The sequence below is a fragment of the Galleria mellonella genome, unplaced genomic scaffold (genome assembly GCF_026898425.1).
Source record: "Galleria mellonella isolate WM207_F2 unplaced genomic scaffold, CSIRO_AGI_GalMel_v1 utg746, whole genome shotgun sequence".
In the NCBI taxonomy this organism is placed as follows: domain Eukaryota; kingdom Metazoa; phylum Arthropoda; class Insecta; order Lepidoptera; family Pyralidae; genus Galleria; species Galleria mellonella.
This window is the reverse complement of record NW_026442148.1, coordinates 2,401,420-2,423,105: the sequence shown is the minus strand read 5'-3', so window position 1 is coordinate 2,423,105 and position 21,686 is coordinate 2,401,420. Positions and strand designations below refer to the sequence as shown.

Below are 21,686 nucleotides of genomic sequence, written 5' to 3'. Positions count from 1 at the left end.
GGCTGTGAGAGATCTGGCTTATTGACCAGAATCGGGCTGGCAACAGCCTTTGGGGTGACACTGCAACGAACAATAGTAAATTAAGTGTAATTAAGATTTACCAGAGGGAGACCTTGTACAAAAGTCGTTTGCTTGGCAACCTCTGTCCTATTCGTGTTTCTACCGTGAAGCAGTTGTCTTTGCATGGCTGTTCGTTTGAAGGGTGGAATATGGCAGTGAATTTACAGGGTACAGAGGAATAACACCTAAATCCTCAGGAATGATAACGCATGGGGGGTATCATGTGCGAAACAGTATACTCTGTTATGTCCATGGTACTGCTCATGTCTATAGGCGACGGTTACCACTTTCCATCAGGTGGGCCGTCAGCTTGTTTGCCATTTTAAGTTGTATAAAAAAAAGATTAAATAAGTAATAGTTGGACATATAGTATCGCGAAGTTTTTTGTAGTCATTGATATTTTCTTCAATATTGTAGAACATACTTTTGTTCTATCACCAATAGTTTCCGCAGCGCACGCGACCAAACATATTTTATAGCATTTTTTTTACACCTTGAGTTACGTTACTAAAGTTTTAGTAAGGATCCCTAATCTTTTCTAGCAATAAATATATGCCTATTTTACTCAGGGTGAATGTAGCTTTCTAACGGTGAAAGAATTTTTGAAATCGGCAAAGTAGTTTTTGTGTTTATTCATTACAAACATACATACACATAAAAATACGAATCTTTCCTCTTTATAATATTAGTGTAGGTGTAAATTTATTTTATTAATGTATTAATATGTAATCTGTTGCCTTGCTATAAATAAATAAATAAATAAATAAATAAATGTGCAGGAGAGCGCCCGCCACGCGGCCTCGTGCGCCACGCAGCTCATCACCTCCGCCCAGAACGCCACGCAGCACAACACCAACAAGTACTCGCAGGTAAGAACAGGAAATAGCCATCATTCAGCCACATTGATAGAAGGAAAGAAAGAATTTAATCAAACAACAATATATATATATATATAGCCACTTCTATCTGTTCTCCTTTAACCAAAGGTTGTCTGTAAGAGATTGGCCTAGCGATGAGACCGCCTTTTGTACCATTATTTTTTTTTATACAACTTAGAATGGCAAACAAGCTGACGGCCCACCTGATGGAAAGTGGTACCCTTGCCTATAGACATGAGCAGTACCATGGACATAACAGAGTAAACTGTTCCGCCCATGATACCCCCCATGCGTTACCATTCCTGAGGACTCAGGTGTTATTCCTCTGTACCCTGTAAATTCACGCCATATCCCATCCTTCAAACCGAAACACAGCCATGCAAACACAACTGCTTCACGGTTGAAACACGAATGGGACAGAGGTGCTCAAGCAAGCGATTTTGATAAATTTCTATGGACCAACTTGTGACCTGTTTTATCCATGTTTGTTTTGTACAGGAAACCCTTACAACGGAGTGCAAGACGTTGGGTGAAGCGATCCCGCGACTGGTGGACGCGGCTCAGGCTGCGGCGGCCAGGCCAGGCCGCGCCGCCGACCAGCTGGACCTCATCTCCGCCTCGGAGCAGTTCCTGCAGGTATGCGACTGCCAACTGTACTAGCTGCTGGCGCAGGTTCGAATACAAACCGATGAATATTTGTAAATTTTAATATTTTTTATATAATAATTAAAGATGTGTCCCACAAAGCAAGTTGACCTCAATTGTGACAAAACTAGTTATTTCAGCCTGAAAATGAAACCCCTGAAGCGATTTTGGTAATTTTTTTTATGAGACTAATCTGTAAGTATATCCTTTCAGATAAATATATGTGTATTCCTTATGTATTATTATGTATAATTATTTCAGTATGTTACTATAATTATGTCACATATTTTTCACCACATCTGCCCTTTATACGCTTTCTGTTCTCACCTAAGGGTTAGCTGGTTAATGGCTATATTATTGTACAAAAGTCGATTGCTTGGGTACCTCTGTCCCATTCGTGTTTCAACCGTGAAGCAGCTGTGTTTGGGTTTGAAGGGTGGAATATGGCGTGAATTTACAGGGTACAGAGGAATAACACTTGAGTCTTCAGGAATGGCAACGCATGGGGGGTATCATGGACGAAACAGTATACTCTGTTATGTCCATGGTACCGCTTATGTCTATAGGCGACGGTTACCACTTTTCATCAGATGGGCCGTCAGCTTGTTTGCCATTCTAAGTTGTATAAAAAAAAAGCTCGCCACTTGTACAAAGTTTTATTGTACAATAAAAAGAAAATAAATAAATAAATATATAATTTTCCAAATCGGTTTACAACTGACGGAGTGATGAGGTAACAAATATCTATGTAATAGTGCGCCACCTACAGTGAAACTATGTACATTCGATGGACTTAACATCGGATGATTTTCTTTACGAGTCACCCAATGAAAATATCTGATATCTATGTGCTGTATTATGTCGACTGAGCTTATTCTAATGATACTTCCGTCCCCAGCCAAGCGGGCACGCGGTGTCAGCCGCTCGTGCTGCATTACCGACAGTGTCGGAGGCGTCAGCCGCCCAGCACCTCGCCGACACCACGCATCGCTTCGGAGCAGCTGCAGCTGATCTCAGGTACCATTGTAGTCGCCGTCACCACCCCAAGATGAGAGGATTGTCAGGAATAGGACCCAGTGACCCCATTCCTAACAGTCGACCTCCATACTCTACCATCTGGAGATCATCGCGCTTTATTTCTGGTGAATTCGTCACGATGTGCCAATTGACCTGCTCTCATCCCACACTGGTGCCCCGCCGGCATGTACTGATTACCATACCATTATTACTCATTAAAAAAATAGTAATGGGTCCATTTTTTTTAATGTGTGATAATGGAATGATAACCCCACCCGCGCTATCGGTATACACCGGCGGGGCACCAATGAAGGATGATAGGTGAGGATGAAGCAGGTCAGTTAGCCCATCGTGACGAATTCCACTAGAATTGTTCACAATGGTTTCCAGGGGGAACCACGTGGAGGTCGACCTAATAGGGCATATTACTAGCAATGGCGCTGTCAAACCCTATTGCTAACAGTCCCTTCTCCCCCCTAGTGGGTCCTTTTGACCTCATTACTAACAATCCCTTTCCTCCCTTGTTGTGTGTCGCCAGGTCGGCGGTGAGCCGCGCGCGCATCTCGTGCAAAGGTCTGGAGATGGACGCGGCGGCCGACATCATCCGCTCGCTGCAGGACGAGCTGCGCGAGCTGGAGGAAGCCGCCGCAGCCCTGCAGCTGCGTCCGCTACCCGGACAGACGGTGAGCCTGCTGCTGCCGCTCTACACGGCACAGGAACATGATGATGATGATAAAAATGGGAAAATATTGGCTTGTTGACGAGCCCTAGAAATAATAGGATCTTCATCGTGCCCCCAATCTGTTTATAACTACTCCTCTCCATCCAAAGGTTGCCTGCAAGAGATCGCTCTTAGCGTTAAGGCCGCCCATTGTTTTCTCATTGTGATTATTTCTTGTAATTGTTTGTATTTTTAATAAGTCCAGAGGGAGACTTTCAGCTTGTTTGCCATTCTAAGTTGTATAAAAAAAAAAAACTATTCTGCATAACATTCACTAGTATAAACATTAGGAGAATAGCTATTATAGTTTTAAAGTAATAAATTAGCAGTTTAAATATAACATTGCAAAATTTGTTGGAAGATGTCAAGCTCCTTACATGTATTGTTATATTTTCTACACATATGGGTGATTGGATTGTGATACGGTAATATATTATTCCTCAAACATACTTGGAAATGTGAGCATTATTTTGACAATCTTCTTCAAGATAAATCAAAATTGTCGTACTGGTCAGATACATGCGGCCAGCGGCCGGCAAAAGTTGTATGAAAATCCATGTCTGTCGTGTTTTGCGGCCAGATAAATTACTATGTAAACTCATATCTGTCCTGCAATTTAAAAATGGAATCACCTTTTACTTCGGAACATGGCTACCAAGGAGGTAACTAATTTAACACTCACATATGTGTGCCTCGGCTACGCCTCGGCCCACATTTGCACGTTCGTCCATCAATGCCTTAGTTGCTGGCCGCTGCAGTAATGTACTATTGAATTCTTTAATTACTTTTATGAAATGAAATAAGGCTTAACAGTGTACTGATATAGCTATATGTGTCGTATAGCTAACCGAGTACAGTTTGCCGTATTAAGCGGGGTGTCATCATGGGGTTATCGGTGGGGAAGCCGGGCCGGCTGGGTGGTGAGTGCGAAGTGTAGCGTTGATAGCGAGGCGTGTCCCGGGCGGCAGGCGGAGTGGGCGTGGACGAGCCTGCGCAGCGGCGGGCGCGCGGCGGCGGCGGCGACGGCGGCGCTGGCGGCGGGCGCGCGGCTGCGCGAGGCGGCGGCGTGCGGGCGCGGCGCGGGCGACCTGGCCGCCGCGCTCAGGGACTTCGCGGCCGGCCTGCGCGCGCACCTCGCGCTGCACCGCCCGCCGCCGCCGCACACACACGCGGACAGGTAGCCGGCCCTCCCTCCACTTACCACAGGGACACTTTCTACAAAACTCGATTGCTTGCCCACCTCTGTCCCGTTCGTGTTTCTACCGTGAAGCAGTTGTGTTTGCATGGCTGTGTTTCGGTTTGAAGGGTGGGATATGGCGTGAATTTACTGGGTGAAGAGGAATAACACCTGAGTCCTCAGGAATGGCAACGCATGGGTGATATCATGAGCGAAACAGTATACTCTGTTATGTCCACGGTACTGCTCATGTCTATAGGCGACGGTTACCACTTTCCATCAGGTGGACCGTCAGCTTGTTTGCCATTCTAAGTTGTATAAACACAACTGCTTCACGTTAGAAAAACGAATGGGACTGAGGTACCCAAGTATAAAATAAAATAACCAGTATTACTCGATAATAATGTAGCTTTATATCAGTAAAGGAATTTTTAAAATCAGCTGAATAATTTTTCAATTTATTCATTACAAACAACCGATCCAGTTTCTTCCATAAATAATTGGTATAGACAGTATAATTGACTGTACCCACTGCGTGGACAGGGTGATCACGTCGAGCCACCAGGTGCTGGCGTCGTCTCTGACCCTGGTGGAGACGGTGAAGCACTACCTGAACACGACCGAGCAGGTCGACACCACAACCATCTCGTCCATCGCCAAGGATATATCACAAGTATGAAGGAACTGTTTATTTGCATTATATCTCGCAAGTATTACGTAATATGCGGTTGCTTGTACGCCCGCCAAGCGTGGCAACTTCTGGGAACACTCCCCTTTTGGGGGAATCCTATGTCCAGCAGTGGACAGTTAACGGCTGAAATAATAATTATTATTTTGAGTATTGTTGTCATTTATGGGCCGGAGCACCTAACCAGCTTGAACCTTCCGACTCGTTGCAATGACGAGCTTGAGTCTTAGGAGAGATTTTGCCTCGCTCTGCGTGTTCTACCGCCTGTACAACGATATGTGCTCAGAGGAATTGTTCAATATAGTGCCCACAGCCACTTTCTACCATCGTACGGCTCGCCATTGACAGGGAGTTCATCCTCATGTCCTACAGCCTCAATGGTCGCGTACTGCGCGGTTTCAGAGATGTTTCCTACAACGAACACTCAAGTTGTGGAATGAGCTCCCTGCCGGGGTTTTCCCAAGAGACTACAGCGTGGGGTTCTTTATAAGGAGGGGGGGGGAGAGTAAAAAGGTTTCTTCAGGGTCGGCAACGCACGCGTAACGCCTCTGGTATTGCAGGTGTTCATAGGCTACGGTAATCACTTACCATCAGGTGGGGCCGTATGCTTGTTTGCCACCTTAGTGGTATAAAAAAAAATCTTCAATATTTTGTCATCCAAATCTTTTTAAATGGATGATAATGGAATGATGGCAATATCCACTGTCAGTAAACTAGTGAGAGATCACAGGTGAGGATGAAGTTAGATCAGTTGGCCTATTGTGATGAATTAAACAATAATTAACCACAATGGTTTCCTAAGAGAAATGGGGCGCGTGTGAAGGTACCTGGCGGGGTATGTTGACGGTACTGGAACTCCTAAATCTTATTACTAATGACTAACTTTGACATTTCTTGTTTTTAAATACACAATCGGTACTTACCGCGATGTTAAAGTCTTTATAGGTAAACTAGCTGACTCGGCAGACGTTGTTTTATCATATACATTATTTCTAGAACTATACATGAAAATATATATTATTATATTCGATTGTCATCTTGCAACCCTATTGCGGCATATAGAAATTGCGATTAAACGACAGGGGTTGATCGTAAAACGGTGAAAATTTGAATTTGTATGTATTTTTCAATGCTAAATCATAATAAAATAAAAATGGAAAAATATGTCAAAAAATAAAAAAAAAATTTTTGGGGAGGGTCACCCTTATCATTGAGGGATATGAAAAATCGATGTTGGCCGATTCTCAGACCTACCCAATATGCATACAAAATTTCATAAAAATCGGTAAAGCCGTTTCGGAGGAGTTTGGTAACAAACACCGCGACACGAGAATTTTATATATAAGATAGTACGTACACGTAAGCACGAGTGGTACAATCTACGTGGAAATGTCGGCAGTAAAGAATCAGTTATGTAGCTACTATTTACATGTAAAGGCTTTTATATAACGTCAAGTAGCGATTGTGTATTTACAATATGTGTAAACAACGCAAAAGTTTATAATTATTTCTTGGTTCACTAAACATCCCTGTTAGTATTACTCTATTCTGTCTGTCTACTCCCTCACGTGGGATTTGATGTGAAGATATATGTGCTAATATCGCCCATCCCTACCAACCACTGCCGATATGGCGTTCTCCGATAGTTGTGACCAACGGTGGGAAAGGGATTTTTAGTATTAGAGATCTAACAGCCCCATTGGTAGTATCACCAGATATATACTATAAGGATACCTATCAGGTCGACCTCTACGCGGTTCCCCTGGAAAGCATCTTGATTAATTTTAGTATTCGTCACGTTGCGCCAACTGATCTGTTTAATTTTCACCTATCACTCCTCACTGGTGCCCCGCTAGTACCGATAACGCAGGCGGAGCTACCATTCTCAAATATCTTGACCAACAATTGGTGATGTGTGCAGAGCCTGGAGCAGACGATGGAGGCGGTGCCGTCGCACGCGGAGCTCGACCTCGCCATGGAGAACATCAACGAGACCCTCAACATACTCAACAGCGGAGAGTTCCCGCCGTCGGACAGGCCCTACGGGTGAGACATGCGTTTTGTTTTCCCAAGAGACTACAGCATGGGGTTCTTCAAAAGGGGGTAAAGAGGTTTCTTCAGGGTCGGCAACGCGCGCGTAATACCTCTGGTATTGCAGGCGTTCATAGGCTACGGTAACCGCTTACCATCAGGTGGGCCGTATGCTTGTTTGCCACCACAGTGGTATAAAAAAAAGGACTTTATCTGAAACTGAATCTATTCTGAAACTATCTACAGACGTTGCATCTCTATGTATCTTTTACCGAATATATTATGGGGAGTGTTCTTAGGAATTGTTCGGATTGATATCTGCTGCTGATTTTCACCACTGTACAACCCGCCATGAACTAAAATTCCATCCCAACCATCTGGACGAGTGGCGGTCTTCCACCGTGCGTTTTTCAAGGCACTTTCTTCCACGCACAACCACTTTTTGGTATCAACTTCCAGCAGCAGTATTTCCGAACCGATACGACATGTTAACTATCGAGAAAAGAGCATATTCCTTTTTAAAAGGCCGGCAGCACACCTGCAATGCCGTTGGTGTTGTGGGTGGGTCAGGTGAGCCGCATGCTCGTTTCCACCTATGTTATAAAAAAACCCGTGTTTTCATCCGCACGATCCGTCTAATAGTAATCAGTATTTTTCTATCCCAATGAAGTAATAAAAGAACGTATTCATCTACTAAGGGAACTACAAACGGAGCTGAACTCGGCCGCGGCGGGCCTGACCACCGCATCATCAGAGGTGGTCCAGGCGGTGGAGAGGCACGACCAGCTGGCTGAGTCCTCGCAGCGGTTCGGGGACGCGTTCAACAGGCTGCTCGCCGTCTCCATGGAGATGGCCGGACAAACCGAGGTATATATACATCATATATGTGAAAGACTTTCATGACTTGGAATGGTAAATAGGCTTACGGCCCGGCTGATGAGGAGTAATTTACGGGGATGAGATTTCCGCCTGATGGGGAATGGTTACCTTCGCCTATACACACGAACAGCACCGCGATCTCATTGTGGGTCTGCTTCGAAATAAATGACACAATATAGAACAAGTTTTAATATATAAATAAATAAGCATTTTAGATTTTTATAAAAAAAAAAAAATAATTCAATAATAAAACCAATTATTGTGATTCAAATATTCAATTTTGAATTTCTATAGGAGGGATTTTATTACCAGAGGGAGACTTTGTACAAAAGTCATTTGCTTGCATACCTCTGTCCCAATCGTGTTTCAACCGTGAAGCAGTTGTGTTTGCATGGCTGTGTTTCGGTTTGAAGGGTGGGATATGGCGTGAATTTACTGGGTACAGAGGAATAACACTTGAGTCCTCAGGAATGGCAACGCATGGGGGGTATCATGGGCGAAACAGTATACTCTGTTATGTCCACGGTACTGCTCATGTCTATAGGCTACGGTTACCACTTTCCATCAGGTGGGCCGTCAGCTTGTTTGCCATTCTAAGTTGTATAAAAAAACACTCACAGACGAGCTTCTCATAGCTGGTTGCAATGGTAGCACTTGTGAAACCGTTTCCGTTCTGCCACCAGGACCGCGAGTCGCAGACTGTGATGGTCAGCTCTATGAAGTCGGTCACCGTCAACTCGTCCAAACTGCTCGGCACCGCCAAGTCCGTCAGCCAGGTGAGTGTTCCCAGTTTACACCACACGGCCACTTCTAGATACTTTTTTTTTTTTTAATGGGTGATAATGGTACGGTAGCCCCGCCTGCGCTATCGGTATACAATGGCGGGGCACCAGTGATAGATGACTGATGAGGATGAAAGCAGGTCAGTTAGCCCATCCTGACGAATTCAACTTGAATTAAACACGATGGCTTCCAGGGGGAACCACGTGGAGGTCGACCTGACAGGGTATATTGCTAGTAATGGGGCTATTTGACCCCATTCCTAACAATCACTTTCCCCACTTCTCTATACTTATCACTTAATGTAATAATTTAATTTGATTATTTCGTGTAAATGCTGTTTTAATGTACCGTGTTAATGTACCGTGTGGTCCCGGCATAGAATAGTCCACCCCTTCCTTTCCCGTGGGTGTCGTAAGAGGCGACTAAGGGAGGGCGGGGTATGGGCAGCAGCGTCCCTATTAAAGAATCATCAAAGCCCAACTGCGGTTGCCTATCCGCCTGCCAAGCGTGGCAACTGCTGGCAATGCTCCCCAAGGGGAGGTTTATGTCCAGCAGTGGACAGTTAAAGGCTGGTATGATGATGATTACTGTTTAAATGAACCGTTGTAATTTAATATTTTTTTTTTAATAATAATGTTGAATTAAATCTGTTACTTAGTACCATTAATTAGTTCGAACGAAAAAAAAAACGGTGTTTTTGGGGGTTTTTCGTTTTAAACAATTATTTGGATATACATTTTAATTCCTGGTAAATCAACCATTAATATATATATATATATATATATATATATATATATATATATATATATATATATATATATATATATATATCCTAAATTGTATAAAAAGATTAGTTACTTTTAAGACAGCGTTTTAAAGTGTTTACTTTGCTTTTTCATCATCATCATCATCATACCAGCCTTTAACTATCCACCGCTGGACATAAGCCTCCCCTTGGGGGGCTTTGCCAGCAGTTGCCACGCTTGGCAGGCGGATTAATTAACACCTCTCGACCATTAAGTCCCCTTCCTTACTGACGACACCCACAGGAAAGGAAGGGGTGGCCTATTCTATGCCGGGACCACACGGCAACATACATACATACACGATAATAAAAATGATAGGAAAGTAGAAAAAATATAGTTCTTTCCGCAACTCAGTGCATGTATCGGAACATCGAGAATCCTCATTTTGTTATAGTTCTCGTAATGTAAGAATTCATGTAATGTAGAGTGTTAAATCTACTCGTGCATATTGGGTAGGTCTGAGAATCGGCCAACATCTATTTTTCATACCCCTCAATTATAAGGGTGACCAACGTCTAAAAAAATTTTTTTATTTTTTTGACAATTTTTTTTATTTTTATTTATATATGACTTAGCATTGAAAAATACATACAAATTCAAATTTTCACGCTTTTACGATCAACCCCTGTTTTTTTAATAGCGATTTTTATATACCGCAATAGGGTTGCAAGATGACAATCGAATATAATAATTGTAGTAGGATATATTTTCATGTATAGTTCTAGAAATAACGTATATGGTAAAACAACGTTTGCCGAGTCGGCTACTAATAATATATAAATTCTAAATATTAATAGTTGTAGCACTCCAGCTGCCCGCTGACGACACACTTCCCAACTGTATCGGGTTGACTGGAAGAGATCTCTGTCAGAGATATGTCCACCCTCGCTCACAACATTTATAAATGCATTAACAATGTGATTTACAAATGCAATAAAGAATATATATAAAGTGTCAATTTCCCTTCCTGCAGGACTTGACCCGGCCGAATGCTAAGAACCAGCTGGCGGGCGCCGCCCGAGCCGTCACCGAGAGCATCAACCGCCTTGTGAGTTTATTATTGGCTTTTTTCTATATGTATGTATGTATATATATATGTATATGTATGTATGTATTATAAACAGCTGCAGTGACCAGGTCGATATTAATTTCGATACTCCAATTGGTTTTTTACGAAATATCTATAAATATATAAAATGAGTCGTGCTGCTGGATCTGCTTGTGGATATGGTGGCTTTAGTTGTTAGTTGTTAAGCATTTCATAATAGTTGTAAGCTATATATATATATATATATATATATATATATATATATATATATATATATATATATATTATTGTTGTAGCATTTTAGGTTGCGCTTGATGTGTTTTAGAAAATCAAATGACACGTCTTCTTAATACATTGTTTTATTGCGGAACTGAAGTAATGATTCATCATTTTTACTGATATTTATATTATAAAATAAAGATAATAATAATAATAATAATAATAAACTCTTTATTGCGCACAGTAAAGATGTATACAAGGAGTATTTATACAGAACGTGCATATACAAGAGGCGGCCTTATCGCTACAAGCAATCTCTTACAGACAACCTGGCATAAAGAATGGATAAGTACAGAGAGAAAGGTAGATGGCGCAAATCAGACACAGTAAATGCATAAAAGGAATCAGACACAATGCAAAAAATTCTAAATATAAAAATAAGATTACATAACCTAAATAAACATACATATATAATAAAAATAATAATACATAAACATACATATATAATATAAATAATAATACATAAACATACATATATATAATATAAATAATAATACATAAACATACATATATATAATATAAATAATAATACATAAACATAAATATACTAAATAGATCAAGATAAATCACGCATAGTAAACGTCAAAGCAAATTAGAGAGATAGGAAATGAGATTTTACCTGCCTCTTGAACGAGGCAAGATTCTAAGATATTCTAAGATATTCTAAGAAAGAAAGATAAAGTATCTGGTGACGGCGTGTAGTGTGTTTGTGTGCGTTCAGTATGGATGTATGGTACATCTGAATGTATTGCTGTGTGGACTGTATGTTGAATTTACATTATTATATTCATTTATTTATCTTTATAAACAATATACCATAATTAGCTACAACAGGTATGTTATGGCCTAAATATGTATATCAATAATTACTAATACCGCGTTCGAGTATTCTGACACTTCCCTACGGTTGACTGGGAGAGAATGCTTCTAGCATTAAGTCCGCCATGTACACATATATGTACTAATGAATAAATAAATAAATAAAAAAAAATACATGGAAATGTTTCGATTTTATTTGGAAGTCTTCAGGGAGCAAATTTCCGATACTATATGTCCAACTATTATCGTTATGTCGCAATAACCACTTTTTAAAATGTTGTAAAAATGTCCACCCGTGCGAAGCCGGGACTGGCCGCTAGTATAAGGTTGGAGCATACGCTGAAGTGGTGGGCGGGTGTCCGCAGGTGGACGTGTGCACGAGCGCGGCGCCGGGACAGAAGGAGTGCGCGGCGGCCATCCGCAGCATCCTCAGCACGCGGCCGCTGCTGGCCGCGCCCACGCAGCCGCTCGCCGACCTGGGCTACTTCGCCTGCCTCGACGCCGTCGTCGACCAGAGCAAGGGGCTCAGTGAGTGTTCCCACCCGCTGGCGCAACTAGTGGTGGTTATCTCACCGTCCTTTTCATTCTCACCTATCATCCTTCACTGGTCCTCCCCCCCCCCCCCCCAGGGTATACCGTTAATGAAGGCGGGTTTGCCATTAATATCCGTTTGAAAAAATCCTTACTGCAGCCGTCCGCGGCACCTAGTCAACCAAATTAAAAAAAAATAACAAATATTTTGTTTCTTCTCCACTTTTCCCCAACGGAAACTCAATTCTAACTGTAATATGTATGTATGCGTGATTCTCATTATGACCTATAAGAAATACCCGTTCATTAACACAACAGACGTTACCACGCTGCCACATGCATTAGATAGTATATTCCATTCCGCAGGCGAGGGTATGTCCGGCATGGCATCAGCCGTGAAGAAGTCAGAATACGAACAGTTCGCCAAGTCGGTGACCGCCGTCGCCACCTCGGTACAAGGACTGGTCGAGTCAACCGCGCAAGCCGCATACTTGGTAAACTAACTTGACATGTTGTTTCAATTATTTAACTTTAACCTCCCATCAACCACTAATTGTTACCCATGTACAAATTATGAATTAGATTTATGTAAAACTTGTTAATTGATTTTTAATTTTTTTTTTATACCACTGTGATGGCAACCAAGCATACGGCCCCACCTGATGGTAAGCGGTTACCGTAGCCTATGAACGCGTGCAATACCAGAGGTATTACGCGCGCGTTGCCGACCCTGAAGAAACCTCTTTACCCCCCTTTTGATACATTTAATTTAATTTTTACAATTAAATACCTAATCTGCATTGATTGTTTTACTGATTATGCTATGGTGCTCCTTATGGTGCAGGTTGCGGTGTCGGACGAGACAAGCGTGGCCGGGCGGCCCGGACTGGTGGATCAAGCTGGGTTCGCTCGGGCGGCCGCCGCCATCGACATGGCCTGCCGCGCGCTCTCCGACCCTGCCAGCGACCAGCACCAGGTACCTGCGTAATGACTGATGATCTAATGTTCTGCTTTTAAACACTGGATTTTAGCTGTTAACAAAAATGGGCGACTCTTGCTTAAACACTTATTACACCCAAAGGAAGTAGATTCGCCTGATTTTTTGTTTTTTTTTTTTACACAGTCACAATTACGGTTGGTTGGGGGAAAGGGATTGTTAGTAATGGAGACTGAGAATCCCATTGCTAGCAATATACCCAACCAGGTCGACCTCCTCGCGGTTCCCCCTGGAAACTATCATGGTTAATTCCTGATGAATTCATCATGATGTGCTAACTGGCCTGTTTTCATCCTCATCTATCACCCTTCACTGGTGCTCCGCCAGCGTATCCCGTTAGCGCAGGCGGGGTTACCATACCATTTTCACAAATAACAAAAAATAAAAATTACGGTTGGTTTTTAAGCTAGGAGAACGTGTTTTATAAGGAATCATACAAATTAACGTCTGGGAGTCCGATTCGAAACAAATTTGAGCTAATTTAATCGTTTGTGCTTATGCGATTTCAAATAATTCTGAAACGATTTTTTTTTGTAAGTTCAAAATGCAATATCTAGCGATAAGGCCGCCTTTTGTATATGCACATTCTGTATAAATACTCCTTGTATACATCTCTACTGTGCGCAATAAAGAGTTTATTTATTATTATTATAATCCATGATGGCAGGTACTGTCGGCGGCGACGGTGATCGCGAAGCACACGTCGGCTCTGTGCAACGCGTGCCGCGTGGCGTCCGGCCGCAGCGGCCAGGCGGCGGCCAAGCGCACCTTCGTGCAGGCCGCCAAGGACGTGGCCAACTGCACCGCTTCCCTCGTCAAGGAGATCAAGGCGCTCGACGCCGACTACGGCGAGGTCAGTATTCAGCGAGGCCAGCGTGGCCGCTAGGTGGCGCTGTGTACCGCCAATTTTTGTAAACAAACTTACTGGTGTCAAATAAGCTGTATAAATTTGTTCACTGACTACAAAATATACCAGAGAGAGACTTTGTACAAAAGTCATTTGCTTGGACACCTCTGTCGCATTCGTGTTTCTACCGTGAAGCAGTTGTGTTTGCATGGCTTTGTTTTAGTTTAAAAGGTGGGATATGGCAGTAAATTTACAGGGTACAGAGGAATAACACCTGAGTCCTCAGGAATGGCAACGCATGGGGGGGTATCATGGGCGAAACAGTATACTCTGTTTTGTCCATGGTACTGCTCATGTCTATAGGCGACGGTTACCACTTTCTATTAGGTGGGCCGTCACCGCCACGCTAGGTTAAGTTGCATAAAAAAAATATGTATGGAGTGAATATGGAATGGTAACCCTACCAGCAGTATCGGTATATGCTGGCAGGGCACCAATGGGGGGTAAAAAATTAGGGTGAAATCACCAGTTAATCTATCGTAACGGATGAACCATAGTAAGGTTTAATTTTTTCAATTTCTTTTGTTTTAATTTTAATTTTTACGCGCATAAATTACTTATTCTTATTTCGATGCAGGCCAACCGCGCCCGATGTGCAGCGGCCACAGGCCCGCTGCAGGATGCAGTTCGAAGCTTGTGCCAGTTCGCAGACAGCCCTGAGTTCGCGTCCGTGCCGGCCAAGATCTCGCCACAGGCCAGGCAGAACCAGGAGCCCATACTGGAGTGTGGCAGGTGACTATCGCATAAAACAGTAAATCTTTCATAAAATTGACATCTATTTTTTGCATTTTAATTTTAAAATAAATTATAAAATACCTTAATAGATATATAGGTTTTAATTTTTAAGAATAAAGCAATAAATTTAAAAAAATGTAATATAAGTCTTTGACTTCCCGTTTCCAAACACGTGTCGCAAAAAAAAGTTTCACAGAGGAAGAAGATTAGAAGATGATTCCAAACACGAGTCCGCGTTTTAAATTCAAATATTTTAAATGTTACACATTTATGATACATCTCATCGTTTATTGGTGTGTTGTCAGGGCAAATTTTTTTTTTTTTCTTTTTTTTTTATCGTCATATATTTGCTAGTTTTAAGTTTATACAATTTTTCTTTTTTAACCTTGTGCCTTATTATAATACACTGAATGGTTTGTGTGTCCGTCGGCAGGAACATAATCTCCGGTTCGTGCGCGATGCTGGAGGCGGCGCGGGCGCTGGCGCTGTCGCCGCAGGAGCGGCAGCAGTGGCAGCAGCTGGCCGCGCACAGCAAGACCGTCTCCGACAGCATCAAGTCCCTCGTCGCCAATATCAGGTCAGTGTCCCCTCCTGCCCGCTGTCTGCCCCCCGACCATGGACGTGACACAACTAGATGGAGAAATACCATTTACAGACCTGAACGTAATATAACTAGACAGAATAAAGTATCACAAGTGATTTCATCATCGTCATTTCAGCCTTTAACTGTCCACTGTTCAATCATCAGCTTGTATCTAGAATAATTAAAAATATTAAATTTACACCATACTTTAGCCAATTATGAAGTCTCAATTTGTATACACGACAATATTATGTTTATTTTTGGAGGGTAGATGAAATTAAGTAAAAAAAAAGACCTATGGAAACGTCGCATCACTGGAAGTTCAGCAACAATTAGTGTAAAAGTGTGTATTATTTGTATGTATGTGTGTGTGTGTGTGTGTGTGTGTAGTGTTGTGTGAATGTGGTGTACACAGAAACAGTGTATATATTGTTTTGTATAGAGAAAAGGTTATATTGTTATGTCGTCTTAACTTGTTTATTTGTTTGGTTAGAATACTTATTTCTTCTTTCTAAAAAAAATTATAATATTGTGTTGTATGCACACATGTGAGCAGTATTTGTATATTTTTATGTATTTGTGTATGTGTGTGTATGTATGTATGTGTATATATATATATATATATATATATATATATATATATATATATATAATGATGAGTAGGGATATATATTTACATTATTACATTTATAACATCTCTATATTTAGACATATTAGAATTTTCATCGTGCCTCCGATCAAACTGTTTATAATTACTCCTCTCCATCCAAAGGTTGCCTGGAAGAGATCGCTCTTAGCGATAAGGCCGCCCATTGTTTCCTCACTGTGATTATTTCTTATAATTGTTTATATTTATAATAAGTTTACTAATGTAATCTTATGGTGGAAACAATAAAGAGTATCTATCTATATGTATATGTATCGTGTGCAGAGAGAAGGCGCCGGGGCAGCGTGAGTGCAGCGCGGCGATTGAGACGCTGTCGCGGCTGCTGCGCGAGCTGGACCAGGCCGCCATCCAGGCCGTCGGCCAGGAGCTGCAGCCCAGAAAGGCCAACTCGCTGCAAGGTGACCACTACAACACCAACACGTCTGTCCTCGCCTCAACTTATATACTGAGTACTGAAGCAGAAGGGACAGAAGACTCTCTCTCTTCGTCCTCTTCATTACTGAAGGTCGTGTCCTTGAAAGGTGTCTGTTGCCTTTCTTATGATGTTATTACATTTTGCACGATCTTCAGCCTCTCGCAGGGCAGCTGCAATTGACAGTCCCGTAACGGCGGTTACTTGGTCCGACCATCGATTAGGCGATCGTCCGCGTGGTCTTTTTCCCTCTATCTTGCCTACAACCATTAGTTTGTCAAGATTGTCGGACTGTCGTCGAGCAACATGACCGAAGTATCCAAGAATCCTCCGATAGCAGACTGTCGAGAGCCTATTATTTATGCGGAGTCGCGTCAGGATAGATATATTCATGCGCTTTGCTGCCCAGGGAATTCTCATCATCCTTCGCCAGCACCACATCTCGAGAGCATGAATCTTTTTCTGCTCCTTTGCTCTTATTGTCCATGACTCGACTCCATAGAAAAACATTAAGAAAGTCAGAGTACGCACTAGTCTTGTTTTGGTGACATTTGAGATCTTTCTGTTCTGCCAAAAGCACGGACAGAAGACAATTATGTTTTTACACCAAGCAACTATTCTTGCAGGGCTGTGTTGAAGGAGAGCATATCATAGTGAAATTACAGGGTCATTATATCAGTCGATATCTATTCACCGCTGAACATAGGCCTGCCACTTGGGGGAGGGAGGGGGGGTTGCCAGTATTTGCTATGTTTAGCAGGCCGTGGCCAGGGGTGGCCGCAATTTGGCTTTTGTGGTGTTTAAAAAGAACGTAGCTTTTTATAGTTGAAAGAATTTTTAAAATCCTTTGAGTAGTTTTTGAGTTTGTCCATCAAGTCTTTCCTCTTTATAATTATCTATATAGTATTGATAATATTTCTGTTTGTATGTGCGCACGCGCAGGTTACACGGAGCAGATCGAGAACAGCGCGACGGAGATGTTGGAGAGGCTGGAGCCGCTCCGGGTGGCCGCCACCAGCGAGGCCGAGAACCTGGGCCACGCCGTCGGACAACTCGTGAGTATGCACTGCGGAACTGGGGGTCTACCATGAAATGAAATTCTGAAATCTCGGACTCAGTGTCGTATTTTTATTTATACCGAAGTCTGTCCTGTAAATGTTAACTTTCTGTTCGTCGTAAATCCTAATATAAAAGTCCAAAGTAGGCAATTCAATCAGTGGATGCAGGTGGCTCAGGACCGTTCCTTATGGCAGTCTATGGGAGAGGCCTATGTCCAGCAGTGGACGCATAATGGCTGAGATGATGATGATGATGAAATTAGGGAATCCTAATAGACACAAGAGGTCTGTAGAGGATTTGCGTGCATGTACTTGAATCACTTTACTGTTTTAAGCTTCGTATCCAATGCTATTGTGAATGTTGTCCTGGTCCTCGGAGCCGGACACTCGTGGTGTGTATGGAGGTGGCGTGATGTGATGTGACGTGGTGTGTGCAGACGTCGTACGCGGAGCCGCTGGCGGCGGCGGCCACGGGGCTGGCGTCCGTGGTGGGCGAGTGGCAGGCGCAGGGCGCGCTGCTGCAGCACGCGCGCACCGTGCTCGAGTCGCTGGCCGCGCTCGCCGCCGCCGCCCGGGCCTGCGCCGGCAACCCCAGGGTCAGCACCCACTTATCATACTTACGTTAATATAGTACGGATTGTGAGGCACACCTAGTCCTCTACACGAGTGCCAAGTGAATTCGTCGATGGAATCGACATCGCTAACGAGTTCTTAAGTTGAAAAAGGCATCTCAAGTCAAATAGGAAATTTAATTAATATAATAAAATGTAATATACAAATGTGAACTTGTCTCTAATATTTTTATGCAACTTAGAATGGCAAATAAACTGGTTGGAAAACTTGATAGAAACTGGTAACCGTCGCCTATAGACATGAGCAGTACCATGGACGTAACTGAGTATACTGTTTCGCCCATGATACCCCCATGCGTTGCCATTCCTGAGGACTCAGGTGTTATTCCTCTGTACCCAGTAAATTCACGCCATATCCCACCCTTCAAACCGAAACACAGCCATGCAAACACAACTGCTTCACGGTTGAAACACGAATGGGATAGAGGTGGCCAAGCAAACGACTTTTGTACAAAGTCTCCCTCTATCTATATTTCATTTCCGACAATTGTTTCGACTACATCCGAAATGTTTCTTAAGTAGCGTTTTTTTTTAATAATGATAATGGAATGGTAACCCCGCCTGCGCTATCGGTATTCGCTGGCGGGGCACCAGTGAGGGGTGATAGATGAGGATGAAGGTCAGTTAGCCCAACATAACAAATTCACTAATGTAAAAGGGTTACTAATCCCCATTACTAACAATCCCTGCCCCCCCCCCCCCCCCTTAGGGGACGTTTATCGTTTTGCCTCACAGCTGTCAAGGGATTTCCACCTATGAACTTTGTCCCTTATTGATCACGGGTGCTGAGCAGCAGAGACACGAGTGTGACAAAGTTATCCAAGCAAACGATTTATGATGATACTGTTCCACCAGGCGACGGGCGCACACGAAGAGCTGGAAGCGGCCTTGCCGTTATGCCGGGCCGCCCTCACCGAGCTGTGCGGGGCCGCCCGGGAACTGAGCACGGCTCGCGGTGCTGTCAGACCTCTCCTCGACAGTCTCGCGCGCTCCGTCGGCAGGCTCACGCAGCACAGGTGCGTACTCGCATACTCTAAGTATACTAGGCCACCCACAGCGACACGGCTTTCCTTTATTCTTTATTGTACACAAACATAATGTTAAGAATAATAAATTTTAAATGTAATGTACAAAGACGAGCTTATCCCTAATAAGAGATTTTTCTCCTCTCTTTCTTTCTCTCTCTGTCGTACAATAATACATACATACATACATACATCTGTCGCGTAATCTCATATTCATTATACTGATCCGCCTTTGACAAGCTGCGTTATCTGGAATCTCATCATAAGCACCTCCTGACCTTTGTCGGTAAACTCATGTAATATAACATACACACTATACTGGGCCGCCCTCGGATCACTCAGTATATTCAAGCGGTATAGATGCAAACTCTTATGCACTATCATTATCCTACTGTTGCTACTGTAGGGCTGACGCCCTTTCAAATTCAAACAGCACGCATAAAAAAGGTAAGGAAGCACATGTTTTGTCGAAGCACGTGTATGGAGACACTAGCTGTACAGGGTGGAAGGGGCAGGTTGGCCAGAACGAAAGCAGCTGATTCAGATGAATGTTCTGAATCAGATGGCATATTATTTTCCCGTCGGAATGCACCGCAGCCGTATAGTTGACGATTGTCAGTGTTGACGCCGCGCAATGTATTTGCAACTGTACGATGCACACGACGCGCGATACCTACAGCGCGCGCGCAGTCAACGCTGCTTCTTCGTACGTAGTTTGCGTACGCTTGTGGCGTTGACCTTATATACAGCTGATTCCGCGCGTCGCGATAGGACTTTTTGATATTTCATAGTATTTATTATAATACATTCATAAGGTACGTGGTGTAGGGGGGAAAGGGATTGTTAGTAATGCGGATTATCAGTACCATTGCTAACAATATACCCTAACAGGTCGACTTCCCCGTGGTCCCCCTTGGAAACCATCGCGCTGAATTCTAAGTGTATTCATCACGATGGACTAACTGGCCTGTTTTTTCATCCTCACCTATCACCCCTTACTGGTGCCCCGCCAGTGTATACCGATAGCGCGGGAGGGGTTACCATACCATTATCATTCATAAAAAAAAGGTACGTGGTGTTTCTTTGTAGGTGTTTTCCGTACGCTTGTGGCGTTGATCTGAAACGGCTGATGTCGCGCGTCGCGATAGAATTTTAATACGTATATTACATTGCTGCTTTTTGGTATTTCATAATATATCACTGTGATATATTATGTCTTTATAACGTGATATCATAGATTATATGAAAAAAAAAACAAGGAACAAATTTGAAATTTTCAAGAAAAAATTTCCACAGTTTTTGCCACACTGTACAGGGTGTGAGGGACAGGTTCCCTCACACCCTGTACAGTGTAAGATTTTCCCATCGTTTGCAGTGTCAGTAACAGCTCCCCATATTGGAGGCGGTGACGCTGTTCAGCCAGACTTGTATACATAGCCACGCACTGACGGACAGTGCTATTTATATACCGACGCCGAGTTATAGCTACAAATTTGCTTCGAACGTATTTTTAAACGTACGCACGTAAAGGAAGGAAGTTAATTCTTTTTCACTTTATTTATTTACTAACGGGGGGTTCCCGCGTCGCTCTGGTAGACATTTTTACAGCATTTTAAAAAGTAATTATTGTGACATAACGATAATAGTTGGACATATAGTATCGCGGAGTTTTTTGTAGTCATTGATATCTTCTTCATTATTGTAGAACATACTTTTGTTCTATCACCAATAGTTTCCGCAGCGCACGCGACCAAACATATTTTTTATAGCATTTTTTTTACACCTTGAGTATTATATTTATTACTAAAATTTTAGTAAGGATCCCTAATCTTTTCTAGCAATAAATATAGCCTATGTTACTCAGGGTGAATGTAGCTTTCTAATGGTGGAAGAATTTTCGAAAATAGCAAAGTAGTTTTTGTGTTTATTCATTACAAAAATACAAATCTTTCCTCTTTATAATATTAGTATAGATTTATATGCTTATAGAATAGATATGAATCTTAGATTATATACATACAGTGTCTCCATACAATTGCTTTTCGAGAAAAGGTCAACTTTTTCATACAATATTGCGTGATAAATAGTTACGAGTGATTCCTTTATAACTTCTATATTTATTTTGTCTTATAATTTCTGCATCTTTTTAATGCGTGAACACTTATTTTATTTATTAAATAATTAAATATAGACACGTCAAGATACATTGTGTGCGTAAGTATATAGAATACTGATACAACAAACGAGTCAGATAATTTGACAATTAGCTGACAAAAAGTTGAGCCGTTTTTGAGGCTCGATGCTCTAT

At 42.6% G+C, this 21,686-nt stretch overlaps 1 protein-coding gene across 1 annotated transcript in view; it reads left to right on the top strand.

Annotated features, from left to right (window-relative positions):
• Nucleotides 1-21,686, top strand: part of LOC113510226 (talin-1) — a 135,915-nt gene that overhangs the window by 76,329 nt on the left and 37,900 nt on the right. The window contains 20 exon segments of the mRNA XM_052901070.1: nucleotides 840-929; nucleotides 1,437-1,574; nucleotides 2,482-2,600; nucleotides 3,139-3,283; nucleotides 4,290-4,498; nucleotides 5,042-5,171; nucleotides 7,108-7,232; nucleotides 7,916-8,084; nucleotides 8,780-8,872; nucleotides 10,659-10,733; nucleotides 12,197-12,359; nucleotides 12,729-12,856; nucleotides 13,207-13,338; nucleotides 14,027-14,212; nucleotides 14,844-14,998; nucleotides 15,435-15,578; nucleotides 16,516-16,649; nucleotides 17,606-17,718; nucleotides 18,159-18,317; nucleotides 19,209-19,369. Of these exon segments, the coding sequence (XP_052757030.1) occupies nucleotides 840-929; nucleotides 1,437-1,574; nucleotides 2,482-2,600; nucleotides 3,139-3,283; nucleotides 4,290-4,498; nucleotides 5,042-5,171; nucleotides 7,108-7,232; nucleotides 7,916-8,084; nucleotides 8,780-8,872; nucleotides 10,659-10,733; nucleotides 12,197-12,359; nucleotides 12,729-12,856; nucleotides 13,207-13,338; nucleotides 14,027-14,212; nucleotides 14,844-14,998; nucleotides 15,435-15,578; nucleotides 16,516-16,649; nucleotides 17,606-17,718; nucleotides 18,159-18,317; nucleotides 19,209-19,369 (2,768 nt within the window).